This window comes from Sinocyclocheilus anshuiensis, unplaced genomic scaffold (assembly GCF_001515605.1).
Source record: "Sinocyclocheilus anshuiensis isolate Anshui unplaced genomic scaffold, SAMN03320099.WGS_v1.1 scaffold1337, whole genome shotgun sequence".
NCBI classification, from domain to species: domain Eukaryota; kingdom Metazoa; phylum Chordata; class Actinopteri; order Cypriniformes; family Cyprinidae; genus Sinocyclocheilus; species Sinocyclocheilus anshuiensis.
The window spans coordinates 512,192-524,930 of NW_015548273.1; the positions used below are offsets into that span (position 1 = coordinate 512,192).

The 12,739-nt window shown below is 37.5% G+C and overlaps 1 protein-coding gene across 3 annotated transcripts in view; it reads left to right on the forward strand.

Annotated features, from left to right (window-relative positions):
• Positions 1-11,529, forward strand: part of LOC107655758 (zinc finger MYM-type protein 4-like) — a 43,979-nt gene extending 32,450 nt beyond the window's left edge. Inside the window, exons 12-27 of one of the 3 annotated variants that reach the window (XM_016443337.1) lie at positions 613-763; positions 902-1,077; positions 1,423-1,588; positions 1,674-1,817; positions 2,426-2,463; positions 2,560-2,704; positions 3,126-3,232; positions 3,786-3,957; positions 5,063-5,269; positions 5,380-5,483; positions 8,771-8,915; positions 9,757-9,908; positions 9,995-10,109; positions 10,183-10,422; positions 10,502-10,628; positions 10,799-11,529. In XM_016443337.1, coding sequence (XP_016298823.1) covers positions 613-763; positions 902-1,077; positions 1,423-1,588; positions 1,674-1,817; positions 2,426-2,463; positions 2,560-2,704; positions 3,126-3,232; positions 3,786-3,957; positions 5,063-5,269; positions 5,380-5,483; positions 8,771-8,915; positions 9,757-9,908; positions 9,995-10,109; positions 10,183-10,422; positions 10,502-10,628; positions 10,799-11,021 — 2,412 coding nt within the window. In that variant the 3' untranslated portion in view covers positions 11,022-11,529. Of the gene's footprint in view, positions 1-612; positions 764-901; positions 1,078-1,422; positions 1,589-1,673; positions 1,818-2,425; positions 2,464-2,559; positions 2,705-3,125; positions 3,233-3,785; positions 3,958-5,062; positions 5,270-5,379; positions 5,484-5,714; positions 5,771-8,770; positions 8,916-9,756; positions 9,909-9,994; positions 10,110-10,182; positions 10,423-10,501; positions 10,629-10,798 lie in introns of those variants that run through there. The other 2 variants (XM_016443338.1, XM_016443339.1) reach the window with 2 other exon arrangements.
• Positions 11,530-12,739: the final 1,210 nt, after the last annotated feature.

Here is a 12,739-nt window from a genome sequence, read left to right on the forward strand (position 1 = left end):
TTGTCCACGGTGAAAGTTGATGTATTCCCTCAGCGACCAGCACGGATCAGCTCTAGGCATGACGAAGCGGATATCGTCCTCTTTTGGAAGGCCAAACAAAAAGGCGGCAGCAACAATACTACAGTGAGAATAAAAGTTACGCCGCCTTTCTTTGCGTGAACATTTGGGCGGCGTTATGCAAATCTTCCCACATCGTGACTTAGACATGTGGGGGCGTGTTAGAACGAGCCGTTTTAGGTCGGCGTGGTTGACTTAACTTTTATAAAGAGTATTTCTTTGGATCTGAGACTTTAGTCTTTGCAACTTTACAGATGATCTTTATGCACCAAGAGCTTGTAACACTCCAAAGAGAAAGGAAAAATTTAAATCGCATCATATGACCCCTTTAAACATTAAAAAGTCTAATAATTTGGCCAACATTGATGGGACTACTCATATATAACACATGTATATTTGTATTGTAGTTTATAATTAACATTCTCAAAAGTTTCATTAATAATCTAAACAGTAGTTTGTATTTGTCTGATCGTGAAAAGCGCTATACAAATAAACTTGAATTGATGAGCAGTTGACTCTAAACCTAACTGTTTGCTTGTTTTCCTGATCTTTCAGAGGAAAATGTATGCTTTCTGTGATAACACTTGTGTTGAGGAGTTCAAACAGATCAACAATGTCATGGCTCGCTGTGAATACTGTAAGATTGATAAAATTGTCAAGGAGGTGAAAAGGATAAACAAGATTGACCGCTCTTTCTGCAGTGAGGGTAAATACTAAAAGCAAAATTAAAGAGATTATTAGGATGTTGTTTGTTTTCTTCTTCTTTTTGCATCATACATGCATGTCTTGATCCCAAGTTGTGGGTTATGATGTCACAATTACTTGTTTGTTCTTCCCTGTACAGGATGCAAGTTACTGTTTAAGCATGACCTGGTCAAGCGCTGGGGGAAGAAACACTGTCGCAGCTGCTTTTACTGTAGCGGATCCACTCAGACTCTAGTGACTGAAGTTGTTAATAACGTAGAGCAGGAGTTCTGTGGGAACTTATGCTTATCACAACAGACCTTACTAATGCGTAAGGTAATATTTTATCTCTTTTGGCTTATTCTGAGAAACAATGTCAGAATCAGAATGAGCTTTATTCACCAATTGTGTGAAAACTCACAAGGAATTTGTTGTGGGGTTTTTTTAGGAGCTCTTGGTACAAATATACATACACATATGACATTGAGAACAGAAAGAAAATTTAAATGAAACTAAGGGGAAAAAGATAAAAAAATAATAATGTGGTATACATCTGGAACAGAAGATTTATGTACAGATTTGTGCATTATTTACTGTGCATGAGGCTGTTTCGTGCTGCAACATTACTTTTAAGACTATGCCGTGGATGTGGCTTTCTAACAGTGAGTATATTTCTGACAGGAAATAAAGTGCTCCATGTGCAGGCAGGCCAAAAAGATGACAGAGACTGTGAAATGGCTGGGTGAGATCAAGCATTTCTGCAGCTTGCAATGCTTGATGGTCTTTTGCAGTCTGCAGGGAACCACTGGGGCAGTCAGACCTGTAAACAAACCTCTGTCCACACAAGGTATGTAGATTTTTGAGTATATTTTATTCCGATTCTTATCTTTTTTATGTCTGTATTTAATCTTTCGGTGATTGTTTTTCCTCAGCGACAAGCCCAGCACCGTCTCCAGGCCCTCAAAGTACAGTTAATCGCACATCATTGAAAACTAAAGAGGCCACGCCGGTCATTGCCAGTGTTATATCACTCTCAAGTGGACAGCCAGGTGTTTTAGGGAACAGCGTTCTGCAAGGTGACTAACTATTTACCACTTAATCATCTCTGTACCTTGAGGGATGCACAGTGTATTCCATATTTTATGAGACTTTTCATTTATCTGTAATATTTATTTTATTAAATTATGAATGTATATTATTTGTATTTATTCTTTTTAAATTATTATTATTATTAGAAATTGAATTTATTGGATATATCTACCATCAGATTATAATGGATTTTGTGCATGCACATTTCTCGTTTTACATTTGTATTTCTTTTGCCATTGTCTAGCAGGCATTTCATTTAAAAATAAACTAACTAGAACCTATAAATGTAATCTTTAGCTATCTGAATATCTATGTTATCATACTATAATACTGATTACTATGATTTTTTTTATTTATTTATTTGTTTTTGTATTTGCATAACATTTTATAGAATTTTATCAGCCATAACATGAAAGTAATTATGATCAGATCTGTCAGAATTTTAATATCAGTGCCTAAACAACATGTTGCTAGTTACATAATTAAGTTTGACATCTATTGTCAACATTTTTTTCTTTATTTTTTTTGCGAACTGGGAAATGAATCGGCTATTTTCTGTGGCACATCTCTCACATTTACCTTTTTGTGTCCTCAGCCTCTGTTCCAGCTGCTACAGCAAAAAGTTCAGGAAATGTGAGTTTTTCACAATATCAATAAACCAGCTGAAGTTCCTTTTGAAAGGTGTATAAAAATCAACCAATTATCAACTGTCCTCTGTGTTGTTCCCAGGCGGCCAGCACACAGACAGACGGTGAGAAGGCTTCTGCTCCAGCACCTCGAATCCTGAAGAACAAAGCCTTGCTGTGTAAACCATTAAGTCAGAACAAAGGCACATCCTGTAAACCCAATGTCTGTGACGTGAACACACAAACAGGTACTAGGAAGCACTGTTGCAGACATGTTTCTTTTGGGCATTGCATATGCTTGACGCTCACATTGTGTCAGCATATGCGTCATCGTGTGTCTCTTGACTTGTCACCATAATGTCCACTATATAACACTTTAACTTTTGGAATACAGGATAATATTTATATTATCATATTAAGGTTTTGTTTTAAACCAGTTTTTTTTTTCTACTGCTTTATTTTGAAAACATTTCTATTGTTATGCAAAATGGCACTACATGGTAGGAATGTTCCAATCACTTTGCATTTAATCATAATGTCATTTTCAGAGGACAGGTGGAGAATGAAGGTGGAGCAGCAAGGTGTCCATCAAACATCACAAAGTTGAAAATTAGAGGAGACACTTGTTATAAATGATTTGCATGTTTTTTGTTTTTTTTTGTCCTCTAGATGGACCTTCCGTGATAGTGCTGCCTGTGCCAGTGCCAATCTATGTTCCGGTTCCCATGAACCTCTACACCCAATACACTCCGAAGTCTGTGGGGCTTCCCCTTCCGGTGTGTATCTCTACCGCTTTCTGTCTTCATTATTATTATTCCTTGCTTGTCCTTATCCTCATCTTTGATTATTGAAGCGATTAAAGCTATATACATATTTGCTAATCTATATTATATTTTGTTAATCTATTAATGAGTGTTACAATGTTTTCATTGTTAATGAAAATCTCAACTAAAATGAGAAAAAACTAACAGAACTCTAAACAAAAATGTATCACTCAAAATTAAAAATAAACAAAAATACTAGTATAATGACTAAAATACGACCAGACTACTGAGAAATTTAACACCGTAATACATTTTTAAATAAATAAATAAAAATTAAAAAAAAACTAAAATCTGAAACTAGAAAACTCGGGAAAAAATTAACGTAGTGAAAGCTAATGTAACCAAGTCAAAATGAAAATAAAAAATACATCTACATCTTGAATCAATCAAATAATTTCAAATGATTTGCAGATCATAGATTAGATTCACAGGCATCCCAAAGACTCTCCTAATTACACCATTAGTATGTACTTGTGCCATCATGGGTCTCTGTCTGTTTATGCAGGTTCCGGTGCCCTTGTTCTTCCCCACCACTCTGGACAGTGCTGAGTGCATTGTGAAGACCATTCAGGAAATCAAAGAGAAGATCCCTGATGACCCTCTGGAGGCCGACCTCATCATGATGGCAGAGATGGTGGCTGAGGATGCAGAGAAGGAGAAAAACATCACTGTTACTGGTAAATTAGGGAGGATTGGGAGGTTTTTAAAGGGGTCATATGATGCAATTTCAAGTTTTCTTTTCTCTTTGGAGTGTTACAGGCTGTTTGTGAATAGATAAGATCCCTAAAGTTGCAAAGACTAAAGTCTCAAACCCAAAGAGATATTCTTTATAAAAGTTAAGACTCATCCACGCCTACCTAAAAAGCCTCGTTCAAACACGCCCCACATATCTACCTCACTATGTGGGAAGATTTGCATAACACCGCCCAAATGTATACACAAAGAAAGAAGGCGTAACTTTGATTCTCGCTGTAGTATTGTTGCCTCCGCCGCCATGTCGTGGAGACGCGCATGCTGACCCTATACAGTCTATGATGCTGACAAATAATGCTGACTCACAGCCTGTAAGTACGTTTTCATATTTAAAGGATTTGCCACTGACGATTCAAACACGAGTTTTGAGCAGTGTAGAGTAGCGCTTGTTGTTTGTCATTTCACCGATCACAAATGCAGACATGGTTTTATGTTTACGCGGCGCGATGCAACGCAACGCCATAAAAAGACAGTATAAGTCATTATAATCAGTAATTATGTCCCCACTGGATGCTACAAATGCCTCGTTTATAATGGGTTTTAATGTTTTTGCCTCGTCACTCCGGCCGGGACACGGCATCACAGTATGGTAAGGGGCATAACATTTCCGTCACAAGCTTGAGGTATTCGGCCAATCACAACGCACTGGATAGCTGGCCAATCAGAGCACACCTCGCTTTTCAGAACGATGAGCTTTGTAAAAATCGACGCGTTTCAGAAAGGCGGGGCATAGAGGAGAAACAATAATGTACAGTATGTGGAAAATAATGTGTTTTTTTTAACCTTAAACAACATAAACACATTTCATTACACCAAAGACACCAAATAATGTTCTTTTTTAGCAACGTCATATGACCCCTTTAATATTGTTGAAACTTATATTTTTAGTTAACACACTGATTGAACAAAACTTGTGAGTTTGGTGTTTGGGCACTGTACAGTCTTTATACTTTGGGAGATGTAATAAGATATTGCAGGTGCACACACATGTTTTTGTTTTGTTTACAAGCCTCCTGTTTTGTTGCTCAGATCAGACTGGTAACATAATGTATGACCTTGATCTGGAAGCCCTATCCAGCAATCTGAGTTGGGAGGAGGACTCTGTGTCTTCTGCCCAGACATGGGACCAAACCCCAGAGCCTGAGAGGCCTCCTCTCTCCAGATCTGCCACAGTGACTCCAGTCTCCACCGCAGCAGAAGAGCCACAGATGGACTTGGAGGCTGATTTCCCAATTGGTAAGAGCTTCTGCTGTGGCTAAGAGGTCTAAACATACCAACACAATCCAAGTTTTTTAAAAATTATCTTCCATTCATATTTCATGCATCTTTATCCTTTCATATTTCAGAGAGCATTGAACTTTTCAGAGAGCAAACACAAAAGGAGACAACAGGTTCTGGCAAATGGAAGTCTCGCAAGAGAAAACATGACGGCTTCCCTCAGAAGAAACGGGTAAGAACAGCTAAAGCAGAATTATTCTTGACTTGCCACCATAATGTTCACTATATAACACTAACTTTTGGAATACAGGATATCATTCATATTATCATATTCCGGTTTTGTGATATAAACCAGTTTATTTTTTCTACTGCTTTTTGAAAGCATTTCCATCGCTATGCAAAATGGCACTACATGGTAGGAATGTTCCTATCACTTTGCATTTAGCCATAATGTCATTTTCAGAGGACAGGTGGAGAATGAAGGTGGAGCAGCAACGGGGGTCCATCAAACATCACAGGTGAAAATGAGAGGAGGCACTTGTTATAAATAAGTGTTTTAGAACTGACACTCTACTAAGCGCATCCCCTTACTCAAGCTTTCATTATGGCGCTTGTTCTGTCAAAAGATGCATGGAAAGGGAAGCAGTTTAAAACTGAGCGAATTATCTCGGATACTGTTAATTAATATTTGGATAAATCGCAGCCACTGACAAGATTTTGGCATGGTGAGGAAGGTTACATCCAACACATAACTGTGGGCAAAAATATACCTGGTGAGGTGGTTCTAAAGCTTCAGAATCAAAGAAAATTATTTTTTTGTTCGTTTGGTTGTTTTTCAAAAAAAAAAAAAAAAGAGAGCGCGAGAGAGAGGAGCCTAATATTTTATATTCGGAATTTTAAAACTGTTGTAAAGTAGTAACGGGTATAATGGTACACTTATTTCAAAAATAATTTGAATACAGTTTTAAATCACTTCACGTGCGGAATTTCAAACTCCGTTTCCCCTCTAGGGACAATATCTTTTGAGTCGATATAATTTGATATTGCTCTCCTATCAGATGCGTGTGTTGTTTAGTGAATTTGAGATGCATTTACTTAGCATAACTTCTTACGGTTGCATACTTACCCGTAAATATTACAAAATCACACAAGAATATCCAAGTAAAGGATTATTTTGGCAGCAAGTCTTCAATGAACGAGTGCCGGCGCACACCTACATGTCAAATAGACAGAATGCGAGTGCATTCATTTTGCTTATGTATTTTGTATCCCAAAGTGTAAGCACTTCAAATGTAAGCTCTTCCCCCAATAACAACTGTACTATAAACTGCATGGTGTTGCTTGTTGACATGGTGCGCAATATTGTCAGACTTTTTTAAAGACAGTTTTTTCAGTCATCCACCGTTTAATTCGCTGTACCGAACCATGACATTTAAACTGAGGTACGTACTGAACTGTCATTTTTGTGTACCACAACACCACTAGAAATTAGTACTACTAAGTTTGGGATAATTAGGGTCCTTTTGTCCTAAATATCTTTGCTGCTCTAAACTCTAAAAGTGGCACTGTAGCCATAAAATTTCAGAGAGCTGAACACATTTTCGCACCGCACTAACAAGCTTTGCATTTTTGTGTCTTTGTGTAAAAGAGCTATTAAATGTTTGTAGTCATTAATAGTTTTTTAATGCAGTTAACTTGTATTTAAATTTACATTAAGTCCATAAACTGTGTGTGGTGCTTAAACATTACTTATCGCAGATATACTGTATATAGTTCTAACGTAATTTTGTCATTCCTTAAAAAGGAACTGGTTACCTTATTGCGTTCAACACAAAAAATGTAATTAATTGCGATTGACAGCACTATTTCTCCTGCTCCACCACGGCTGTTTCATCCACATACGCATTCGTATCCGTGGAGTTTTCAAGCTCTGGACATCAGGGACCGAATGTGGTGGAGGACTTGAATCCTGAGCTGGTGAAACGGGATGCCATTATTGAAGGGCTAAAGCGGGAGCTGCATCACTGCAAGGAGGTTTATGACAACACCAAGGCTGCTCTATTATATTTGAAAAGCACTCACAAGGGGCTTATTGAAGCCCACAAGGCTGTCCGTTTGCAGCTGAGAGAGGCACAGGTGAAAACACAGACATTGAGGAGCAATCTTGACTCCACACAAACCCCAGCAGTGGTCTGTAATAGCGAGGAAGCTGTTGCCCAGACTAGCAATGCAGGCAGTCAGCAGAAAGAGCTATGTTGCCATCCTGAACTTTAGTTTTATGCTCCCTCAAAGGAGCTGGAGCTCCTATTTGCACAGAGTTGGAGGCGGCCGGATCGCTATGGTTGCATGCTGTTCCGTGCTGTTTTACCCCAGAAGTAGTATAAGGAGTGGGCGTCCAATACCAACTGGGATGGTGCGAGGGGCAAATTTGAATTGCCTTTGAACCTACGGCACTTTATCATTAAGACCGTTTCTCTGAGGTTCCCTCGCATAACCAACAGTGAACGAAAATGTATCAAAGACAGTCAATGAATTCTTGCACTTACCAAGAAACAATGTTGGCCACAAGCTTTTACATTATAAGACAAAACCAGTAGACGACATCTAAATATTTTTATTTAATAGATTAAGTGCTAAATTTGAAAACCTGATTTTGTCTTTCATTAAAAACCCTTTAGAGACTCAATTATTCAAACTGTTACTATTGTGATACGTAAGCTCAAACATAGTGTATTGATTTTTAATCTGAAATTGAATGTGGCTGTGACAAATTAGCCTAAAACAAAATAAAGCTGAAGCCAGTTTTATCAATCAATACTGTCATGTGATTGCTTTAAAACTGTTTTTCAGACTCTTGATCTTGTCATGATGGTAGTACAGGTGCATCTCAATAAATTAGAATGTCGTGGAAAAGTTCATTTATTTCAGTAATTCAACTCAAACATTGAATTTATTTAAATACACGAGTTTCACAATTTGAGTTGAATTACTGAAATAAATGAACTTTTCCACGACATTCTAATTTATTGAGATGCACCTGTATGTGCAAACCAGACAACTGTATTGTGGTTTATAAGCTGTGGCCTTTATCTTTAATGTTGTTCTGATAATTTGCACTTGATTCTTCTATATGTTGCACTTGTGATAAGTGCAGGGATTTTCCCCATAAGATATTTGCGTTACCGTTTCAGTAATACAGATGAACACTAAATGTACACTACTGTTCAAAAGTATGATATTTTTTAAGTGTCTCATCCACCAAGGTTTTGTTTGATCAAAAATACAGTAATATGAAAATGTCTTTACATTTTAAAATGTTTTGTTTTAATATATTTTTTTATTTTAATTTTATCCTGTGATGGCAAAGTATTTAGCAGCCATTACTCTAGTCTTAAATTTCATATGATCCATCAGAAGTTATTATAATATGCTGATTTGTTGCTCAAGAAGCTTTATTATTATGTTGAAAACAGTTGTCCTGATTTATATTTTTGTGGATTGTTTTTTGTTGGCGTGTAGGGCCATAAGAGTGCAGCTGTTGTTCCAGTCAAATCAGCATTAGACAACCTCTCAACACTGCAACACGAGTACGCTGTAAATGCTTGGAAGGAATGGGTACGCTGGAGGAACGCCCAACCCAACATGGAGACCCCCAAATTTGGCTGTAGGTCTCTCTTTATCCAGTATTTCTTCCCAAAAGAAAGTTCCACCATGTAAAATAAACAATTATACATGAAATTATAAAATTAACCTTGTTTCCTCATTGAAACAGATTCGCTCACCAATGGATGCTCTGCAGTAAATGGGTGCCGTCAGAATGAGAGTCCAAACAGCTGATAAACCACAATAATCCATAAGTGATGCACATGAGTCCAGTCCAAGTGACAAGCTGCATTTTGTAAGCAACAAATCCATCAATTGATCATTTTAAACCATCGCTTCTGGCCAAAATACAAGTCCATAATTCATAATAATGCTTCTTCCGTTGAAAAAGTCCATCCCCTATTTTCCTTCACAAAAATCCACCAACGTATTCAAAACTGTTTTGGACTTTTTGCTTGTAAACGGTAATCTGTACATATATTTCTCTCCTGATTCAGATGTTATGAATCAATGATGGATTAATTCCTAATGAGTGATTTGTTACTTGCAAACAAATTGCTTGTGGATTATTGTGATGTTTTTTTATCAGCTGTTGGGCTCTCATTCTCACTGCAGAGGATCCATTGATGAGCAAGTGATATGTAATGATACATTTTTCCAAATCTGTTCCGATGAAGAAACAAACTCATCTATATCTTGGATGGCTGAGGTCGAGTACATTTTCAGCAAATTTTCATTTTGGGGTAAACTATTCCTTTAATGTGTTTTTCAAGGGATAGATTGAGTATATGCATTCACAGGGAATTGAGCATTAGCCTTGTGTATACATCATGCTCTACTAGTTAAACTACAGAATCTTTAACATGCCATTTAAGGATTAAACACTTCCTCTTCATCCTTAGCACGCAGTATGACACTAAAGGAGGACTTGTTGAAGTGTTGCACAGCTGAACTAAGCTACGGCCTCTGCAAGTTCATTTCTGAGGTTCGTCGTCCCAGTGGAGAGAAATACAGCCCTGACAGCATCTTTTATCTCTGCTTGGGAATCCAGCAGGTAAATCGAAAAGAAACCACACAAACTGAACACATTCAGCCATGTTATATAGTTGATTTGTTTTCTCGTGTCATTCATATTTGCAGTACCTGTTTAAGAACAATCGGATGGAGAACATCTTCGCAGACGTCTTCTACACCAAATTCTGTCAGGAACTGACCATCATACTCAGAGGGTGGAAACCAACTATTTTGCCCAGTGGTGAGCAATTAAAAACACAAATGTGTGACTAGCTTGTTTTGCTGCTGCTCCACAAACATGTCTGTTTGCTCAGGTTACGTTCATTCTCGTGTGGAGGAGGAGTATCTGTGGGACTGTAAACAGCTGGGGACATTTTCACCTGGTGTGCTGCTCAACACGCTGCTCTATTTCTTCTCCAAGTACTTCAACTACAAGACAGTGGAGCAGCACCGTCGCCTCTCTTTTGGCCACATTGTACGCTGCTCTCGGAGCAAGGGCAACACAAAAGTGGCCTGTTTGCGTTTCTATCCCCCCAAAGAGGACACAAGCACAGGTCAGTGGTCAGTTATACTGTCTTAGCTTGACTGTGTTTGACTTCTTGTTGTATCACTCGTTTGTTTTGTTTACTTCAGTTGGCGTCCCTGCAAAGAAAAGGAAGGAAGAGGAGGATGACAGTGACACTGTATATGAGATAAAGGAGAATGCAGACAATCCTCTTCGCTGTCCTGTCAGGCTGTATGAGTTCTATCTCTCAAAATGGTATGTTTGTTTGAACTTCCAGTGATAACTGTTTTGAACAGCATTTATTTGAAACTAAAATGTGAACTTTATAAACGTTTTACTGTCACTATTGATCAATTTAATGCATTCTTGCTGAATAAATGCATTATTCTAATATATAAAGTTTGTCATAATTGCATTCCGTCCAGCTCACCCAGCGTGAGGCAACGCACAACCGACTTTTACCTGAGCCCCGAGCGCTCATGTGTACCCAACAGTCCCATGTGGTTCTCAACCACCTCTCTGAGTGATGAGGCTCTGGACAGCATGCTCGCACGTATCCTTACTGTCAGAGAGCTGCACCTGGAGAGAGACCAATCAACCAATGAGACTGACTCAGACAGTGACTCGGACTTCAGGCCCTCACTTTGAAATGAGACGTACAGCATAAGCGCACACCAAATTTGCAGAGTGAAGAAGGTATCTCGGGGTTCGCTGGCAAAATCTGGATGCCATTAAATGGGCCTTAAGGATATGGATAGAAAGCAAGTGTTTTGTCTTTGTATTTTCCATGTTTAATTGGATTGTAGTTATGAGGCTGTATAGTGTTTTTTGTGATCAAGGGTATGGAAAAACAATATTTGACAAAAGCAGCTGATGTCAAAAAAAAAAAAAAACATTTCAAAAGGTGCATATGGTTGTATGGATTTTGTTCAGAGGACAATGCGGAGGTTTATGCAATGCCACATTACGCACAAGTAATATTTAATAGGGTTTCTGCACATTCGTTGTATCATAATTAAACACTAATGACATTGACAGCATCTTCATACAACAGGCATTTAAAACAGTGGCTGGTGTATCTACCCATTAAAATGAATATTGAGGGTTTTTTTCTTTTCTTTTTGCAACCTAACCACTGCAGGATTTAATTCTTATATGGACATTTCTTTGAATAAAAAAAGACAGTGAAACTCTTTTTATATATATATATATATATATATATATATATATGTATGTATGTATGTATGTATGTATGTGTATATATGTATATATATACTGCTAAGTCGTATATTAAAAGTTGAGACATCAAATAAACAATCAGTTAAAGTTATGCATTTTGCACAAAAAAAATTGTGCATGAAGTCTCACTTTAAAATATCTAAAAAAATAAATAAATGTAACTAAAATAGTTACAGACATACATTGATATTCTGTTTATATGCATTACAAAACCACAAAAGTAAACAAAAACTTAAATCAGTACTTGGTAAGAGATGAGAAGATCTGAATCAAAGTTAAAATATTATTTTAATGTCTTTTTTTCTGTACAAATCAGACATTTGTAGAGCATACATTAATAAGGGTTAGAGTATAAAATAAAATAAATTATATTGAACTTATTAGCAAATAAAACATACAAATTTCATGTTAATGTATTCAACAGTAGTAACTACATGGTTTTTACATAAAGCCAAACGTGGTAAAAAAAATCGTATTCACAATCAAATTTACACACACAACTTTACGGAACAGTTCACTCAAAGAAATGTTCTCATTTATTTGCCCCCATGCCATCAAAGAAGTAGGCTATATTACTGACTTTTAGCTGAAGAGTAATTAAAGGGATAGTTCACCCAAAAATGTAAATTACCCCATGATTTACTCGCCCTCAAGCCATCCTAGGTGTATATGACTTTCATCTTTGTAGATGAATACAATCGGAGTTATATTAAAAAATGTCCTCGTGTCAGCACCGATAGCCTCATTGGCAGTTTGAGTCCTGGCTCGTGGAACTTTCCCGATCCCGTCCCCCATCTCTTTCTCCCACTTCACCTCCTGTCAACCAACTATCCTATCGTAATAAAGGCACAAAAAAAATTGTCCTGGCTCTTCCAAGCTTCATAATGGCAGTGAATGGGACTTGAGATTTTAAAGCCCAAAAAAGTGCATCCATCCATCATAAAAAGTACTCCACATGGCTCTGGGGGGTTAATAAAGGCTTTCTGATGTGAAGAGATGCGTTTGTGTAAGAAAAATATCCATATTTACAACTTTATAAACCGTAATCTCTAGCTGTCGTACACGTGTTCAGGAAAAGCAGAAGAGACCACTGTGATGAACTTTCAAAAGGTAAGACATTTATAGAA